The sequence below is a fragment of the Lepidothrix coronata genome, unplaced genomic scaffold (assembly GCF_001604755.1).
Source record: "Lepidothrix coronata isolate B3197 unplaced genomic scaffold, Lepidothrix_coronata-1.0 Scaffold0, whole genome shotgun sequence".
In the NCBI taxonomy this organism is placed as follows: domain Eukaryota; kingdom Metazoa; phylum Chordata; class Aves; order Passeriformes; family Pipridae; genus Lepidothrix; species Lepidothrix coronata.
This window is the reverse complement of record NW_016690180.1, coordinates 16,273,876-16,293,491: the sequence shown is the minus strand read 5'-3', so window position 1 is coordinate 16,293,491 and position 19,616 is coordinate 16,273,876. Positions and strand designations below refer to the sequence as shown.

At 41.1% G+C, this 19,616-nt stretch overlaps 1 protein-coding gene across 2 annotated transcripts in view; it reads right to left on the bottom strand.

Annotated features, from left to right (window-relative positions):
• Positions 1 to 19,616, bottom strand: part of PPARGC1A (PPARG coactivator 1 alpha) — a 367,599-nt gene that overhangs the window by 55,588 nt on the left and 292,395 nt on the right. Inside the window, exons 1-2 of one of the 2 annotated variants that reach the window (XM_017828913.1) lie at positions 13,924 to 14,102; positions 8,744 to 8,923 (exon numbers count right to left, since the gene is read on the bottom strand). In XM_017828913.1, coding sequence (XP_017684402.1) covers positions 8,744 to 8,923; positions 13,924 to 13,971 — 228 coding nt within the window. In that variant the 5' untranslated portion in view covers positions 13,972 to 14,102. Of the gene's footprint in view, positions 1 to 8,743; positions 8,924 to 13,923; positions 14,103 to 19,616 lie in introns of those variants that run through there. The other variant, XM_017828835.1, reaches the window with a different exon arrangement.

Here is a 19,616-nt window from a genome sequence, read left to right as displayed (position 1 = left end):
TTGTCCTCCAGGAAAAACTACCATTCCAGGAGAAAATTCCCATTGTTTCTTCTAGCAGGTCGTGTGGAAGCAGAATGTTCCTCTGACCAAACCAATCCTCCAGATAACCATTACTGCACCTCCTTGCAAGCAATCTCATGATGAGAAACTTTTCCACCCAATTTCTCTATTTTCATGCAAGCGCAGCTCCTGCAGGAGAGATCTGCAGTCCCTCAGACCATTTGATGGACTGCCCCTCCAAATCTCTAGATTTAATATCACTGAGTCTTCAAGGAGCAGTTCTGGCAGCAAACAAAACAGAGGTGTAAGAAGTTCTCTCTGTCCATTTGGCACCTCTAACCCTGCAATGTGCTTAGAAGGGATGATCCTCCTGAACTTTATGTGATGAGCTGGATGGCTGCGAGCAGTTCAGGCAACTCAGAGCTGTCATAAATCAAGAAGTCAACAACACTTGCCTGAGGCTGCCACCGCGGCTCCTCACAGAAAATACTCTGTTCTTCTGATTATCGTCTTAGTGATTAGAAGTACCAATTATGGACCAGCACCCCATTGTTTTACTCACAGTAAAGCACAAAAGCACAGATGTGTGTGAGGAAATGAAAGTATTATTCCAGTGCATCACACAGCTCACGCTTCATGACAACACCAAAATCTCAATAGGTTTTGGGTTTGTGCTTTCATAAACAAAACCCAGTGATTACTGCATATGGTAAAAAGCAAACTCCAATCATGGCCCTTCAGACTCATCACCACTGCAAAGTGCTAATTAATTTCTCAATCATTACGAAGCAAGACTGTTGCTTCATTGTGTCAGAATGGAAAATTCAGCCAAAGCAACCAGCTATGCATTGCAAAGGGGATGATTTCCACCGAGACCTGAACCCAGCTTCCATAGCTGAGTGTGCAAGCACACACAGTCAGAGCTCCATGCCTGCCAATGCTGCAGCCCATCCCTTGCAAACACAGGCATTAGGATCCTGTACGCACCTGCACAAAGCTACTGAAATAAAAATCAGACACTGGAGAAAAAGAGGCCTATAAAGCTGGCAGGGGGCATTCCTCCAGAAAGGCTGCAAATTTCCAGAGCATCTGAGTATTAACTACTGTAGTACAACAAGAGCTACAAGTGGATAAGTTTTCACAGACACACACACACTCTTCTTTCTACATTTAATCTGTTCATGGGGAAAAAAACAGTCTGACATGATTCAATACCCAAATTTTCTCCCTGCAACAAATATACTCCATGCAATTTCCTCCTCCTGACCTACACATGCACAATAGGTTAGTGGCACCAAGGAGAAAAGAATTCCTAAATGAAGCCTTGTGATGATTTTATCCTTCTGTAATGGCATGGGCCAGAGTTAATGTTAAGTGGGATGGGGCAGCAGTGGAAGAGCATGCCAGGGTTAAGATGGACTGTTTAGCAGCAATTAGCAATGATGCATAGTGCAAAAATAGCAACAATAAAAAAAAAAAAAAGGTTACACTAGAAAAAACCCATTAATGGAAATAAATTTAACAATTTGGCCAATCAGCATTTGTCTAAGAAAGGCAAACTTTCTATTGCTGTTGTTAAGTAAATGGACAAGAAAAAACCCAAACAAATTGTATCAGAAATATTTACTTCCCACTAGCAATGAGTTTGGGAGTGTTTTTCTAACAAAAGACAGAGCTACCGTCCCACATTTTTGTGACCCTCTCTGCAGTTCCAGGGAGAAAATATTTAGTTCAACATTATGGTAAGCTCGAATACGGCTCTATTTATGTGACAAGTTGACAACATACAATTTCATGCTTGTTGAACTGATCTGTGTTATATATTCACTGCGAATATTATGAAGCCTCACCATTATAAATATGAAACAGTATACACTTATTCAAAATAACTCCAGCAGTAGCAATTTATAGCTCAGTTGTTTGTGTGCTTATGAAGTCCAAATGCCACCTTAAGAAGCTGCATCTCACTAAAACAGATGTGGAATGTGACTGTGACCAAAGTGGATTTAAGATGACCTCTGTGAAAGGAGGCTATTACATTTTTGTTTGTATGGCAGCTGACACCAGTTTGTATTTAGCTATGTAGCCACTGGGAACACAGTGTAACACAGTGTCCTCAAGGGCTGGTTTTAACACAGGCCAAGACATCCGCCTAATGACCTAATTAGCTCACTACTGTTCTGGTGAGTGCTAGTCTTCCCTCTTATAAAAAGGACAGGTGCTCTAAGGAACAGCAGCACAGTGAGTATCTCAAGCTAAAGCTGCTCCAGGTGAAATGACTCCTTAATGGGACTGTGAAGGGGATCAGTTGCATTTTCTTGATTGTGCGCCTGGGGAATGGTCTTGGTGGTCTCTTACATCAAACAATAAGCTCTCAAAGCAATATTTTGTGCTCATTTGGGACTTCTTTCCTGCCTGAGGGTTTCAACCAACATGCCAGGTTCTTGCATTAAAACAGAGATGTGTTTAGACAGTTTGTAGTTTGTCCAAGTGGGAAAGAAAATGGAGCAGCAGCACACCTTGCTAACACTAGATACAGAGCATTTGCATAAACTCTTTCCAATTACATAGCAGCTGGTTCAAGTAAAATAAATTCCACTTACTGCTTGAGCCTTTTTAAATGTCAGCATAGCTAATCATAGATTATAGTTTACATATATCATCCCACACAGACAAGATGTTATTGTGCTGGTCTTCTATTTAGCAGATGTAGAGACCTAAGTCAGGCCAGAGACACTGGAAAAGGTAATGCATACAAACACACAAGAAACGTGACATTGCTCCATCAGGAATATAATGCTTTTACCAAGTGTCTGCTATTTTCTTTCCCTGGAACTGAGGGTCTCTCTCCTAGTCTCACAAGTGATTTTTATGATACATAGTTACCTTTTACTGTTCTTATAAAGTTTCCTATCCCAAATCTGCATCTTTAGCCTTTTATGTTTATTGTTGTATTAAACCCACAACGTTGTCTGTTTCCCTACTAAATCTATCCCATAACCACATACTGTACATTCATTTCTCTAGGACCTCAGTTGCTCTTATCTCTTTGCTTTTATGATCTCTTATGAACTGTTAGGAATAGCAATTTGCAGCACTGTTTGTAAAGTCATCTCAGCCTGAACTCAGCCTTCCCCTTTTTTGCCATACAGCAATACTTTCTGTGACGAAATCCCATTTGCCATAGAAGCATTTCATTACAGGATGCATTTTAGAGGGACACAAGTTCCCAAGTACACTACGTCTGCCTATCATGTAAAACACTCAATGCGTATGAATCCAAATTTCAAAAAACCTACTTATTAGAGCACGAAACTACATGTTGATGTGAGATGGCCCTGTGTTGCTTCCAGATTCACCAATATGCCCAGAGCTATTTCGTTTGTGCCCTCTAAGTTCTCAGACAGGCTGCTATGTCGTGCACACAATCTCAGTCCTTTTAAGTGCTTTGACGAGCTTTATTCTGCCATTATGCCATCTAGAACATTAAACACAATGTTTAAGTTCTATGTTAAATCATGATCAGTTCCTATTAAGTGTTTCAAGCTCCTCATTTTTATCAACAGTTACTTTATTAAATCCTTAATAATATAGATGGAATAGTTAGTTAATTTGTGTGTTGAGCCATGGATGTTAATTTGTAAACATAATAACATACTGCAATCATTTGCATAATAGCATTTTAATCTTTTTAGTAAAAGCTGTAATTCCCTACAAAGTACGCTGCAGTAGAAACTAAGTGACTATTGGTAATAATAAAAAAGGCCTTAAAATTCTGATCCTATTATAGTGTTGGAACATACCCAAACTGCTACCATAATCTCTGAAATGTTACTGTTCTCTGATTTAGGTGTCTGTGTCAAGAATAAAAATGAAGTATAACTGGTAGCAGTAGACTATTTCCTAAATGTAATTTAGTATTCACTAAGCACCAGCACTTTGCAAATAGCTCTGAGGCTTTCCTTCAAAGTTCAGAGCTCTAGTTATGCATATTGTGTGAGGTACACCAGGCAGCTCACCTCCAGCCTCTGTTGTGCTGAATAGATGGCTATGATAAATCATGCTGATTTGGCACTGAAGGGCATCAGCCATCAAGGATTTGACTACCATGTCTTTTTTTCCCTGAGATTATATCTCCTTGAACTGCCTGCCCTGGGCTACTAGTTTTGGAGAAAATTAAAAAGTGGAAAAAATGCTAGGGAAGGCCACTACAGAAAGTCTCTATAGGCTCAGTTCTCTGGAAACCCATTAACACCAGTCACAAGACTGACAAAGAAAACATTGGTGGTTGTTTAAAAGTCAGGCCAAGTCATTTTACGCAAGATCTGGTCATTCATTAATCAATCTGGCTGCAAACCTTGAATGAATAACCTGCAATGGTGAAAGAGGCTGGCAGCACCACAGAACATGAGGGAGCTTATAATCTGAACCAATGCCCTGGTGATGTTTAAGGCTCCCCTCAACACTCATCATCTTCCTGATACAAACCCTTCCAAATAAATAAGAAATCATTTATCTCCATGAATTTTCCTGCTGCCAAGAGCAAGACAGTTTGCATTTCATTGTGCATTTCTTTTTCTCCTCACATTCGCATTGCTTGTAATACAAGCACTTTTTGGCAGTCTACATAGTTGTCTTTTTAGGCTTTCCAAATACATGGCACACAGAATGGCCTTAAAAAGTAACCTGTGCTACACCCATACAGAACAATTAAAAGCAAACTAATCAAATACAGTGAGCATCTCTCCGGAACACAGAATTATGTAAACAAATTATGTAAATAAATGAAATCTGCAGAAGGGCAAGTAATATGGGTTTTCTGAAGTCTTTTTAAAGGCTAAAAAATGGGTTTTGCCAAGTATAAGATTTATGATTTTACACAGGTTCATTATACTTTTAACAGGTAGTTAACGGGCTGCATTTTCTCTTAACATCAGTTGAGTTATTTGCAAACAATGCCAACAAAGAGATACACCCGCCGTAGATATCTTCTCTCTCCATGATGCTAGGCATGGGTCATAAATAATTTTAAATGTGGCTAATCTTACATGATATGGTATAGTATATGAAGAAGCCTCAAGGGACAACAAAAAATTTTCGTGAACACAAAGCTTTCTCACTCGTGACACATTAAGTTGTACGTTTGTTCACAATTTCACATAGCATTGGCTTTGAGAATGAAAAACTAACCATTTTGATTTTCTAAAGGTAGCCAAATCAATTTTTTGCAAATACAATTTTTTTAAGTCTAGTTCTTCACAAAAGCAAAGCATAAAAGTGAATGGTGCAGTGAACCATCTAAATAATGCTCTTGGGTGACTTATTAACTATTTACTTGCATAAACTTGTGTCAATAGACAGTACCCTGAGGGGCAAGAACTCCTTCATTTTATCTTTCCAATAGTCAGAGCAACGGGTAAAGAATACTAGGTAAAAAGAATAAGTGATCAAGCTGTGAATAGAAAGAAATCAACTAATTAATAATGTACATAAGTAGAAACATTGATAAGAAGAGCCTCTGTGCTGGGGCAGACAGTCCAGGTTTGATTCAGGACTAGTATCAGTTACACTGGCGTGTGAGCAGAATAATACAGTGATGAATTAGGTGTGTCTGCAAAATACTGGTGTGTTTTAACGCTGGAGTGAAGGCCAGTATCTCATCACACCTAAGCAGATGAGAGCAGAGATTTATACTCAACACTTACAAACTATCTAGACTAATTGGACCTTTATCTCACTTGGCTTCTGGTTGCTACCATAACTATTAATAATTTCTAGTCTGTGAGCCACTGGGAGTGTCTAAGCTTGTGGGTGCTTGGCTCAAGTGAGCTTTCAGGAACATGATTTGCAGTAAGACCAAAAATTCACTTTCTGAAATACAAGTCTTTCTGAAAAAAAAGTGCACCAGAGACACTCAGGAACTTCATACCATCCCTCACCTAGACAATGCGACATGTACTGCACTACTACCTCAATGAAGACTGTGTTTCAGTCAAGGTTAGGTTTGGCAATTAACACTGTACAGCTTGTGCAAGTAATTCTGCTCTTGTACTTCCCAGCATTTGTTCATCATTCTGGTTCTTTCCCTTCCACTCCAAACAGGCTGTATTTCTATTTTTGTATGACAACACATCCTCTGGAAGCTTAAGTTAGATAAAACATACTACTCCCACAATGATAAAAGAGAAAAAAAGAAGCAAAAAAAGGTAAAAAAAGAAATTATTTTCTTTTAAAAAAAGCCTATAAGGATCAATATGGAAAAATCTAGAGATTACCAAATGGAAAACTGCACAAAACTTCCATTTTCTCAGCTAAAACAAACAGTTCCTCACAGACATGTGAGATAAGTCTCTGGAGGAAGAAGACATCTTCTTCTGATCTTGAGCACCCCCAGTCGTCACATTACAGAGCAGCAGAGGCAAGAAATAGTGTAAGGTATCCAGCTGCATGATGGAGAATGGGGACAGGGTTAACGTATGGGAGGAGAAAATAACTGTTTCACTCCCATCTTCCGAGGCCAGGCAACCAAGAAATGTAAATGCAACACACTATGACACTGAAAATAGCCTAATTTTGCACTGCAGAATTGTAAAATACCATTAGGGCACAATTTGTGCCTACAGGTAAGTATGGGCCAAGCTGTGAGGTCAGAAACAGTGATGCAGCCTGCAGCAGAAGTCGATTGGTGTGAAGAAATCCAGGCATTCACAAAGAAAACAATAGAATTTGTGTGTCAGGAAAGAAGCAGCATATTTCATTTCCAAACTATTATTTCTGACCTATTACTTGCTGCCTAGGTGCCTTCCCCCAGCTGCATTCCCCATTTCCCCATTCTCCTGTTTCTTCACACTGGGCACCTCATCCTCGACATACCCAAATGTGCCCATGCAAGGTTACCCCTAGTGACCAGTACCTCATGTCACCAATCCCCAAGGTTAACTACAAGCCTATTTGGTTGTCTTGTTGTTTGCAACATGCTTTGATTTTCAGAACAGGAATTATTTCATATAGGAAGTGACAATTCCTATACAGGGCATGTAGGAGAATGGTCACTACCTGTCTGAGACAACTTTGTACTCTGCAGCTGTGGCCATAAGAACAGCCAGGCAACAACACATGGGACAAGCAACAAGTCTGTGCTCATGTTCTACTGGTTTTATTGGAATGATTTGTGTGCTTAGAATTGGTAAATACTTACTTGTATTACTTATCTGGAACTTACACTTTGAAAGTCTGCATTTCAACTGATTTTTCCTAAAGGAAAATGCCTCTGCATTTGGCTTTTGATAACTGTGGAAAAATATGGCTCTTCCCTTATAAAAAAAAGCAAAACCAGTCTGCACCACACTAGCTGCAAGTGTGGTCCCTGCCCCCCTTCCTCTCTGCCACAGACCATCCAAACCTAGTCACCAACCAGCAGGCTGTACCCTGCCTGGAGCAGTACAACTGCAATTCAAGAACAACACGGGGTTTGGAAACTTTGTAAAACAAGGTGCAGAACACTATACAACTAAAGGAAAAAGAAGGCCTAAGCACAAGGCTTTGCAGGCCTATTTTGATTTGAATAAAATTAATTTCAAGTTACTTGGATGTAAATCACAGAAAGTGAATAGAGAAGGCCAGTTTCTGCTATCAGTTACACTGGTATAAATCCAGTGCAACTTCATCTGCATCAGGGAGATCACTGTAGGTTCAGAGCTGTATACAAAAAAAAAAAAAAGGATTTTATTCAGGACATCACCCTAAGTAAGCGTCTTATGATGTTGTTTCAGTTAATTTTTTCCAGCCTTTAAACTCCACCATGATAATTCAGGGCTTCCCTGAGCCAGTGGACCAGCTGTACTTCCTGGAGCTGTGGTACCTGCCATGTGAGAGGCAGCACCCGTAGCTTGCTTTTGCACAAGGTCTTCCTGCCAGATAATCAATTTATTGTCCAATTTCCTGGTCAGTGGACGATCTATAGCCTTTCCTATTACCAAAGAGGGAAGGAGGTTAGGGTTTAAGAGGGGCACAGCTGCCCGAAACCATGAGGCGGAGAATTATGAAGGCTTTACACAACAAAAGAAAGAAGACTGGAGACAGAGATAAAGGGACAGTAACCCTCCTCTCATACACCCTGATCCCCAAGGCAGAATTGGAAAGAAAAGATCTAAATCTCTCTAGCACTCTTCGACTTTTACTTTTAGACTGCTCTCCACCAGGAGATCTACGACTTCTCTGCCAAATTCACCCTTTTTCTCCCTTATACATCAACAAAGAGGACCTCTCAATTTGTGTGCAAAAGAACCTTGCATAGTAAGGTTCTGAGTGGTAAAAACCTTTACTAGAAATGTTCCAGCTACTCATCAATTAGCTGCTGTGCTGCACTCTGCTTCTTGACGAGGAATTCAAGTAGAAGACAACATTCGACTTTTGTTTTGTAGCTGACAACTGTGCAACTCCTCACCGTGACACCACAGGGCAGTGTACTCTAGGCACTGTTTCGCTGTTTTCTTTCAAAAATCCGAAGTTCCATTTAAATCCTTTCAAGGCTTCACCCCTCACACCCCTCCAGATCGCAGGCCTAGTTCTGATCGTGCAGATCAAAGGAACCAATCAGAACCCTTAACACATCACCACATTTATTGTCTCTTAATGGGGGAAAAATTGTAAAACTGTTGTCCACCAGGGTAACAAAAAAAAAAAAATCAGAAAAAAAGCAAGCAAGGACTTTGCAATGTGCACTTGCATCACCTTGCCTTACCTCAAATATATTGGCGGGTTCATTGCTGTACTGATTGGAGATGATCTCTGACTGGTCGCTATACCACTTGAGTCCCCCCAGAAAGCTGTCCGCATCCAGGTCATTCACATCGAGTTCAGAGAGGTCAAGTTCTGGGAGATCTGGGCAAAGAGGCTGGTCTTCACCAACCAGAGCAGCACACTGCAGGATACAGCAACACAGAAATAGTTTCATTAATTATCAGGAATCTATTAATTTTAATATCATGTGATAAGAATTAAACCTGAATTTAGCTATGGCACAGGGTCACTAAGATTGACTTTTTTTTCTGGAAAAAAAACACTTAAGTATTTGATCATGGCTAGTACTATAGAGGTATGCAGAGGGGATGAGGAAACAGTGGGGCATAAGCTGCCTTCTCTGTCACATCTCTGTCCAGGGACAACGACTTTCCTTCTCCCTACACTATTTGATAACAATCGTGTTCAAAGCTTTAAATCCAACAGCAGAGGCCAAAGCATGTCCTTATTCTCCTGCTTCAGAGCAAACCAGTGCAGGTACAAGTTACAGATGAATACCTCTGGGCAAGGTCTGTCACGCATTTCCTGATGCATTCAGGTTAAAGAGGCACAGCCTGTTACAGCCTTCAGCCCTGGGGGCTAGCTCAAGCTGGAGATTACCACAATCCTCACGGTCAGTCATGATGGTGGCTACCATATGGGCATAAAAATGCACGGGTTAGTGATGCTGCTGTGCTCTGTTCCCAGTGCATAGACCACAGCCACCCAGTTACATACCAGGGTCCTGGCAACCAAAGTGCAGCTTGAAATATCCTGATATTCTCCTCTGGGTGACAGGCACAGTCAGTTCACACAGCCTTTCACCTGCTTGGCGCAAACACATCTACTATCCTAGACAGTTCCCTAAATGTCCCTAGAGAGAGGATGTAGTGAGAGAATCAAATGGGTTTTCCTCTTATGGCATCCTCTGATTCAGTAATCCTAAAGTAGAGGTCTGTGAAACATTTTGATTGAGGTAGTAAATTAAGTCCCACGAATCCTCTTCAGCACTGCAAAATGTTTTGTCTGCACAACTTAGGAAGAGAGTGGGGATAAATACAAACAAACCTGGAATCCGTATCCTTTCATATGCTAGTATGAAGCTAGATAGGGTATTGACTGACCTACTAAGGATGAAAAAATTAATAACTTTAGCACGGCAGTCGAAATGTCAGAGTATCCACCAAAACCATTTCCTAATTATGGAAAACACGTAGTAACAGTTTGGCAAATAGCTAAGTTCCATATGTCAATGTTGCTTAATTAAGCAATTCCTACTGCACTGTACCATGTATCCTCGTAACTCCCCTCCAAACACCTACATCGATACATGTATACTGCAAAGCACACGTAACGCTGCAAAGGCACCAGGCGCTGAATGGTTAAAAGCCATCTAAAGTCAACTGAGCCTAAGGACATCCACCCTGAGTATTTCTAGCAATGTGTTAAGGATGGCCAACAGCAGGACCTTCTCGACTCCGGTCAGTTGACTGGGTGGTTTGAATGATTTCCCAACTTCTATTTGGACTGAAGTCAATGCAGAAAGCACCACTTTCTGAAGGCAGATGTCTGTAGGGCACTAACACAGTGTCCATGGATGTGAATTGCTCAATACCAGTTATGTCACTCTCACAAGGACCGCCTTTCACAAGAATGCAAGCGAGAGCTGCTGAAGGTGCATTTCATTGAGTTTTTTGTCCCTGGGAAGCTCGGAGCGTCTGCAGTGCGCGGGCTGGATGCAGCAGCGCAGCCGTGAGCAAAGATTTTGTCTGTTGGCACAAAGACTTGGTGCAGCTGGTGCGAGCTATAATTTACCAGACAACTTCTACGTCTACCAGGACACTACGAGATAATCACAGAATAGGCCAAGGGGCAAAGAAGCTGAGAGGCTGCAAAACAAAGCTCTGAAATAGCAGTTGTTTTTCTTCCTATTATTTAAGGAGCTGCAGAACTTTAAGAAGTCAAAACCCCACTTAAGTAATCTTAACTGCACACAATTTTTTTACCATTATTTTGGGCATAAGGAAAAAAAAAAAGAAAAGAATTAGAAGGCTTCCTTTTTTTCGTGCGAGACACAACCTTCTGGCAGCAATCTTATAATACAGAGATGACCTTTTTTGATGCTTGGCCGAAATCTCTGATCTCATTAAAGGATAATCTAGTTTTTGACTGAAAAGGTAGATTCTCAGCATCATTCTCAGGTTTGTGTGGTGGAGGTCAGTAGCTTATAACTGATGCCACAGACTTCTAAAGTATCCTGCTGATCTCTTACTGCTTTCATTTATAAAAATAGCTTCACTCTGTGAACCACCTACTTAAACATGTTTACTTTTGGTGATCTGCATTTTTAAGTTCCTACAGTGGGCTTTTGAAGCAATATAAACAATGGTATTAACAAAAAAAATTCCTGCTCATCACAGCTTTCATTTACCTGTAGTGACTGCAATGTCACCTAAGAAATGTAACTGCTGAAATGAAGTATATATGCCTTGCCAATGTTGACATGATAATAAAATCAATGTTTCTCAATATGACATTATGCTTCTAATCTGAGACACATTAGTAGCAAGTGTTCCTGTTATTAATTTATATTTGGCCTTTGGATGATGCCAGATTTAACACTCCAAGTCCTAAAACTGTCCTCATCTGACACGCTGATATTTACTGTTTGCCTATACATCTGTAACAGGTGCACCTGCATTGCTAACACACATTTTACTGTCTTCCTACAGTTATTTGATATGATAGTTATTCCATAACTATAGCCTTAATTTTACAGTAACATTTAGGATGATAAAGCAGTCACTAAACACAAAAGGCTAATTACTGTGCGTTATTTCACTCCAACAGACCTTTTTTCTCTTAGTTTGGGCGCAAACAATAAATTAGCTCAACTGCACTGATGGTAATGAATCATTATAATTAAGTATAATTCTTCATTAACCGTTTGGATGTTTTTGTGCCTTTGAACGTAAATTAAAAAAAAAAAAAAAAGAAGACTGGACTTGTGCCATATTAATTATATTAATGAAAATATAATCTGCATTTTATTTTTAACAAGTTTTTCAAAGTGCCAAGGGGATGAACTCAGGAAAGAGACAGACTTGACAAAATGTGTGTCATGTGGATTCTCTCTATCAATCTTTGCAACCTTACTGTACATCACCTTCATTAAGCTGTGAAGCACTGGGGACGCTGATCAGCTACAGTGATGCAGGCCTTTATTGAGCAACACGCCGTCCTGTCATTATGAGAGCAAGAATATAATACATTTTACATTGACAGCAAACATTAATGATTCAAAAAATGAAAGCTGCCTCCAGTACCTGTGCCTGCATTATTGTAGCTCAGTAAAGGTGATCCCCTGAGCCAAAGCAGCACGCAGACACTAGTATTGCTACAGGAAGTGCAACGCAGGAGCACACTGGCAAAATCCTACCCACAGTTAATCCATCCACCACACAATTAATATTAAGATCAAACCCTTTTTTTCCTTCTTTTTTTTTTTCCTCTGCACTATGAAAAAGTCATTGACATAAATTATCTATTCTGTTACTAGCTTGAAATTACTGCTGGAACTCTAGTGATTAAAATAAATCTTCAGTATTTCCACATAAGCTGGTTCCTCAATCAGCTCCTAGCAGCATTAGGAATAATACATGATGGAAAAATGAAGCTACGGCAGCTGAGACCCATGCTACAAGCCAGACAACAACCCACAGGATACTCCAGCTACTCAGAAACAATTAGGACTTTGGAGCCAGAAAGTCATCCACTTACAGACTTGACTCATAATAGCTACAGGACATATGAATTATCCATATCTATTCCACTTTACCAAGAAATCAAAACAAGATAAGACCAATTACAATATGCAAACAGAAATCAGCAGATACAATGGCAAGCTGCAAATATTTAAAACATGACAAAATGACTTGAGAATCCACATACATGCTCTGCCAGATAGGAAAAATATCCTGGAGAACATGGGAATGTTTTTACTTTAGATGGGTAGCTCTCTACAGCATGAACATCTTAGTTAAAAAGCATCGCCTGTAACCTGTTTTTCCCTTCCCCATTGCCCGAGGGGACCATTTTAAGCACTTATTCCAAGCCCGAAGCCAGAGGATTAGTTCCTTTGAGCAGGTCTGTATTTGGGATTCCTCTCCATGGGGTCCAAAGAAAGTTTGCCTCGCTTCACAAGTTGCCTGAACTTTCAGGTAATGCTCCATTTTGCCGAATGCGAACATGCAGAAATCCTCAAACCTCACATTATACTCCAGAGATTACCACGGGGCTGCTAGCCTTTTTTTTTTTATTTTTTCCTTTATGAATTGTAGCCAGCAGAAGCTGTGGATTTGATGTATTGCCGTCTATTTTTACACAAGCAGCAGCAGCAGCGGCGGCAGCAGCAGCAGCAGTTCACACAGTCCTGCATAAACTCTATTCTCATGGTTCATCCTGTTGTCTCTGCTGTACAGTGGGATTTAACCATTTGTTGGACTATTCGAATTGACTGCGAACCCTGCTCTACGGGGCATTAGCTACAGTGTCAGTATTCCAATACCACAAGAAGCAGGGAAACGTCTCCTTCCAGAAATCTCTTTTAAAAAGCATCTAAAGCCAAACAACAGGGTATTCATTCCTGTGTGTATTTTGTATTCTGCCGCTGATAAACAAGGAAAAAACCTTTGACAGAGCACAGTGAAAGAAGCAATTAAAATTTAAAGCCAATGGTTAATTTTAATTACTTTTTTTCTTTAAAGAAATGTTACTCTTATTCTAAATAAACATGGCATTTTTCCAACCAGGCCACTAAACGCCACTGGAAATGCCACTTCAGACACCGATTCATATCAATATCTTAGAGCATAAATATTGCATATGACGGGAAGGCGAGCCAGAGGCACATGAAAATAGTTTCCAACTGCAGGAGATAGTATACTGATGACAGGAGCTCAGCTTTGATTTGCTCAAGGCATCGCAGAGTAACCTTAAAATAGCAAACTTACTGGAGTTAAGATAAGATATGGACTTGTTTGCAAAGTATGCTGCCTCGGCCGCCCTGCCAGTTCCCTGACCAGCCCACCATCCCCGCCACCGCCGGCACCCCACGCACCACCCACGCCGTGCACCCCTCACCTCGAGATCACTCCATACAGAGTCCTGGTTGCACATGTCCCACGCCATCCAGCTGCGGAGCAACGGCAGGAAAGCTGGCAAACTACAGTCCAGAGGCAGGCAGGCAGGCAGCAGACACTCATGCAGGCAATGAGACCCTCTCTGAGAGTGAATCGAAGGCACCTGTCTTACTACTGTTCCCCGTCACATGACAAAGCTATTAAAAAGTAGGCTGGGCTGTCACTCATCCAGCCTTCTGGTGCCGCTGCTCCAGCCCGTGACGTCAGCCAGGGGCAGACCCAGACTGAAGTGAAGTAAATCTTTGCAAAACCCGCTCAGACCTCGGCGGCCGCAGCACCACGCTGCGATTCAAGGCAGATTTCCACGCCACACCCCTGAAACACTGCTCCTGCTGTAGCACAGTTCCTATCCCTCCCCATCTTCTTTAATTTCTTGGCTTGCTTTCTTTGTCTTCCCCCCACACCCCGGCACACAATAGGCTGAGCTGTGCTTATTATAAAGAAAAAGTGAAGTGACTTCCAGCCGAGCTACAGCCTGCATACGAGTAGCCCAAGCCCAACCTTTCCAGTGCCTGCACCGGCTCCTCGGCACTGTTCCCTTTGGAAAGCCTATCCCACAGTTCAGCAAAAGTTACACCACCTTCCAACATTTTTTTGCACTCGGGGATTTTGCACCTTGCCAAATGTTTTGGTTAGGTTAATGGTTTCTCAGGGATAATTGCAACTCAAGTTAGTTTTTCCACATCAAATGCATCAGCAACACCCCTCACCCCCACCCCAGCATTTCTCTGGAATGGAGTAAGCATCTATAAAAAACATTCCTACAGTTATCTCACCTGCTCCAAGGGGGGAGCCTGATCCTGTTCCCAGCTAGATTACAGTATTTTTGAGCTGCATTTTAATCACTTCTCTGTCTCAGTATATTCCCCAAGAAACCATAGCTGTTACAAGCAACTGCCTCAATCCTGCCCAGGACCACCCTGACCCACACCCGCCTCTCCCTATAAGCTGCCTCGGAACGTTTCTGTACAAACACCACGCCCCGACCCTTCTGACCTGGACTCAGCATTGGTTCATTGAAAATAAATAAATAAAAAAATCTCTTGTTGTGTGAAAATCCAGACACACAGTTAAAAGACAGGTCTTCTCATCAAAGTCTTTGCCAGACAACAGGGGCTGCTGCAGGTGCAACTGGTTTATGATGCCCCTTTGCACTGCATACACAACAAACTCCATGTACCAAACTGAACTGCAAAACGTTGCCCACAACAGGGAAAGAAAACCCACAAATAAAGGTCATGTTTAACTATCCCCACCTGCCTGCTTATTGTCTTAAGCTCCAGTTTTTTTAATTACCTGGGTGCAAAAAGTCTCGTGAAATGTAAGCACTGGCTCTGTCGTGCTGGGCTACCAGTCAAAGTTACAAAACTATAACTGATCATTCTCCATGTCATGAAATATTCATTTTCATTGTTATTTGCAAACTCAAGTATTCCAAAGGCTAAACGAATTCAATTATTATACAAGAGTATGGCAATTCTGCTGAGAGAAAAAAATAAATAAGAAGTACAATTCTTGAAATAGCCTTTTTCTCACAGACATTGGAAACTTCAGAAATGGTAGGAGGTCTCAGATATATTCTTTGCTTATTTTTGTTCCCTTGTAATTCATTATTGCCAGTCCTGATAAAATGTATATTTTTCCCAGCTTGTGCTTAAGTTGCAAATCACATCACACTGTCATATTTTCACCAAGCACAGATGACAAAAATGGCATTGTTCTTACTTTACTTAATTAAAAAAAAAAAACCACAGCAAAATACCAAATGACTATGGAAAGCCTTTCCTACAAATAATTAAATTAACGGTATTGCTTTGCTCTCATGACGAAAAAACCTAATTTCCTTCCCAATTATATGCTGATTTAATGATAAAACTGCAGTAAATTATTAAGATCTGTGGCAAAGGTGAGTACCTCTACCCTCCAAACAGTCAACTGTGAAATAATGCTGGGCACCTGCCTGCCTGGAGTGGAGTTGGTTCTTATTAATTATTATCTGTGGATCCACGGTTGGTGGAATATTCTCCTTCAATACCTACTTATAATTGTGTTCATTGACTGTGCCAAATCCATCATCTTTTTTTTTTTGAAGTTTCATTCACACCTTTTATAGAAATGTATTTACACTGGAACATTTCATATTGCTGTTTTGGATATTTTGACCTGCTCATGTTGTTTCTATTTTCTACATTTCCACTTCAATGCTTTCCCTTCAAATTAGCAAGTTAACTGATAAATAAAAACTGTGACCTTAGCGGTGCTCTCACCATACAAGCTTTAGAGATTGAAGAACTTTTTTAGTGCACTGTGGACAGTGCGACCAATAGGTAATAATTAGAGTCCCCCAGAGCTTTTCTATGGCCACATTATAGCTTGAACTTTTCTGGCAGTTCCAGCGTTACCTGGAAGGGATGCCAAGCACGATTCCAGCTACAAAAGACTGTGAGATTTCAACAAGGGTTCCCCATTGCTTAGGAAGAATTTTTTTTTTTTTTAACTGAAGTGTCTAACGCCAGCCATAGTATAAATTTACCCACTAGGATCTTTTTTTCCCACATGTTTTAATGTGGGTTTTGAGCATAGTGCTTGTGAGAGGAGAAAAGCAAGGAAAGCAGCTGCAGCACTGGTGTAGTTTGGAAATGGCGCAGCCTCCGCATATGTAAATGAAACCTGTGAAACCCGGCCAGCACCTAAGCTGCTTCCTCAAAAGAAACCTTGTCTTCTAAACATTCCCTAGTAGCTTTAGCAATGCTCGTCCCTCTGTTTTGACAACACTAAAGAATTGCACAATCATCTTTTGTGGGGCAATATCTAAGCACACACATAGGATATTTGGTTCCATAACAAACACATACAAAGAAAACCCTCCTTTAGCTGGTAAAGTCTGCGGGTCTGTTCGATCCAATCTGCCCTGTTGAAAAGTCCATCATCATCAGACAACTTCCTCAATCCTTGTATTTCCTCTGGTTTTAGGTTACTCCGTACTGAGTCTCAGCAATTCCCAAATTTTGCGTTTTCTTCTTTAAGGGTCATAATTCAAGAAAGTTCTGCTAAGCCTTCTAACAGCATTTGGGCACAAATTCGCAAATCCTGATACATTTCCAACAGGACTGGAAGGTATGCCTGCCTGCAACAACAGGCAATGGAAATCAAAGACTGAAGCCTTCAAGCCCTCTGTCCTTGACTGTTTCCTGGATTCAGAATTGATTTTATCTCTTTCTCCTCTTCTTTCACTCACATTTTCTAACTATGGTCATGTTTTTATTCCCTGTAATTTTGGTTTCTTGAAGAAGCTACTGATTTTGGAGCCCTCATGATTTCAAAATCCAAAACTTAGGCCCTTCATTATGGCACCAAGGAATAAAGATTTTCTTTCCTTGCTACTTTTCCAGTGGAAAAAGGACAACCAAACTTGTTTATAAAAACAGTGCTGGAGTTTCAGCCAGATGAGGTTTGAAAACCAGTTCTCACATCAGTTCAACCCTTTCTGCTCAACCTTCCAAGAGTGAATGGCCTTACAGCAAAAGATCAGACAATGCTGTGTATAAAAGAGGAATCTGCACTCCAAAGGTGTGTTAGCGTGAATGGTGTTCTATATAAAGTATATGTACCCTATTAATTTTTTATTAGAAATCTTCCTTCTGTGCATCTTAACTCTTATTTTTTGCACAGTACTGTATTTGTTTTCCAGTCCAGTCTCTCTGTTCCACTTCTATCCTATTTGTTTGCTCCTTTTGTTTTCCCCTTCTCATCTTCTTTTCCTTATTTATCAAGTTCATCCTACCCAGAATATACCTTCAATAGCATAAGCCAGTGAATCAAACTCCTTGAACTTCTGGGTTCATTGGTGCAGTAATTCTACGGTGGAATAAAGCAGTGTGCCCTCTGCAGTTTTGCTAGGGCAGTTATGACCTGAGATTTTTTTTAACAAAGAAAACCCACAATGATGTTCTGTACCAGCTCTCTGGAAAGCTCAAGAGATCAGGGCCAAATTAATTCCTGGCCTAGCTCTGGGTCACAGGCTGCTGTCTGAGGAGCTGTATACTGAGAGTCCAAAGTAACTTTCTCCAAATGGTGATGCGTTACTGACATCACTGACCCCAGGCTGAATTTTGCCACATCTGCTTCCACAGACTAAGGGCTCAAATAAAGAGCACTGAATGCCAAGGTAAATCACTCGCTTGTTCACATGCAACTGGACCTGACTGTGACTATTTACTATTGTTGCAGATTACCAGATTATTGGTGTTAACCAGGCTTGCAGATATGCAACTCTTTGTAACTGGTTGATTGTAGTAAAACCTTCCAGGAGTGCCTAAGTGAAGCAAGAGGAGCACAGGTACCCACTATAAGAAATCTTCTTATAATTTTTCTTATACCTCTCTGAACATTACACTTTACAAGCATATTTCACTTACTTATTACTAAAAACAAGAAAAGCAAACCACTCAAGCAGATTACATAAAAAAAAATTTGCCACTTGTTTCCCCCCAACATTTGGAGCCCATGTTCTACAGGACCCACATTTGCTATGATTTACAGGAAAATCCAGCTTGTCAGGCCTGCTAAAAGCAGCATGAACACTCAGGTGTTACTGTTTCATAGAAAGACTAATCTATAAAAAAGCATCTATATTTAAATTTATGGCCCCTATATGTTTGAGAAACAGAGTCGTGTAAACACACCAGTTTCCTGGGGAGGCTTTTATGCTGTTTGAGCACAGACACCCAGGCAAGACAAGGAGATAGATTCCAGTTTTGCACCTTCTTGCAGGTTGGCAGAGCAGGCAGGACCACATCAAAATCACAGACCGTTGCAGATCTTCATCATCTCTCCTTTACTCACCTCACTGCTGATATTTCCTTGGAACAAAAGAAATCATAAAGTTCTTTTTATCCCTCTATCCTTCCACATGTTCAAGTCACTGGAAGAGATCAAAACCTGCTCACGTCTGATGTTATCAGACCCAGGAACTGTTTTCTGGCATTCCTGTTCAGGGGCTGGGAGCATCTGCTCTGCACTCAGAAGTTGTGCCCTTCCTCTCCCACTCCCAGCCTTGCTGGGATGCTCACACCCTTTCTGGGCACAGGCAATTGTCTTCTCCAGCTTTAGCCACAAAGGGCAGAACCCAGAGAAGCTTCAGGGATACACCTCGTATGTGTAACTCTATGCAGATCTCTGGCTCCCCAACCAGATAATTCTCATTACCCCTATTACCATCCACCTTGCACTATCTTTCCCAGGCACCCAGAGTACTACCCTGGAGCCCTTGTTCCCTGACTCGTTCATCATTAACGCCAATCTAGTTATTACCAACTTTTTCTGAGAGGGATCTGAAGAGCATGAAGAGGATGATCCCATAAACAATCACCATGGACTTGACATCTTAGGGTACAGAAGAGATTCCCTGATGCAATCATAAGCAATCTGGTGGGAGCCAAGCCCGTTCCGAAGTTACCATCCTTCACTGAGGCAGCCACCCAGCTGTCACACTGTGTTGGGGGCTTGCTTTGCCACCTGGCCATTCAGTCACCCAGCCTGGAGGGAACTTGTGGTGCCCAGGTTGCCACAGCAGCGCAGGAGAGCACACTCCCTGCCAGATCCACACCAAGGCTCGCAGTAGCTAATGGAAGA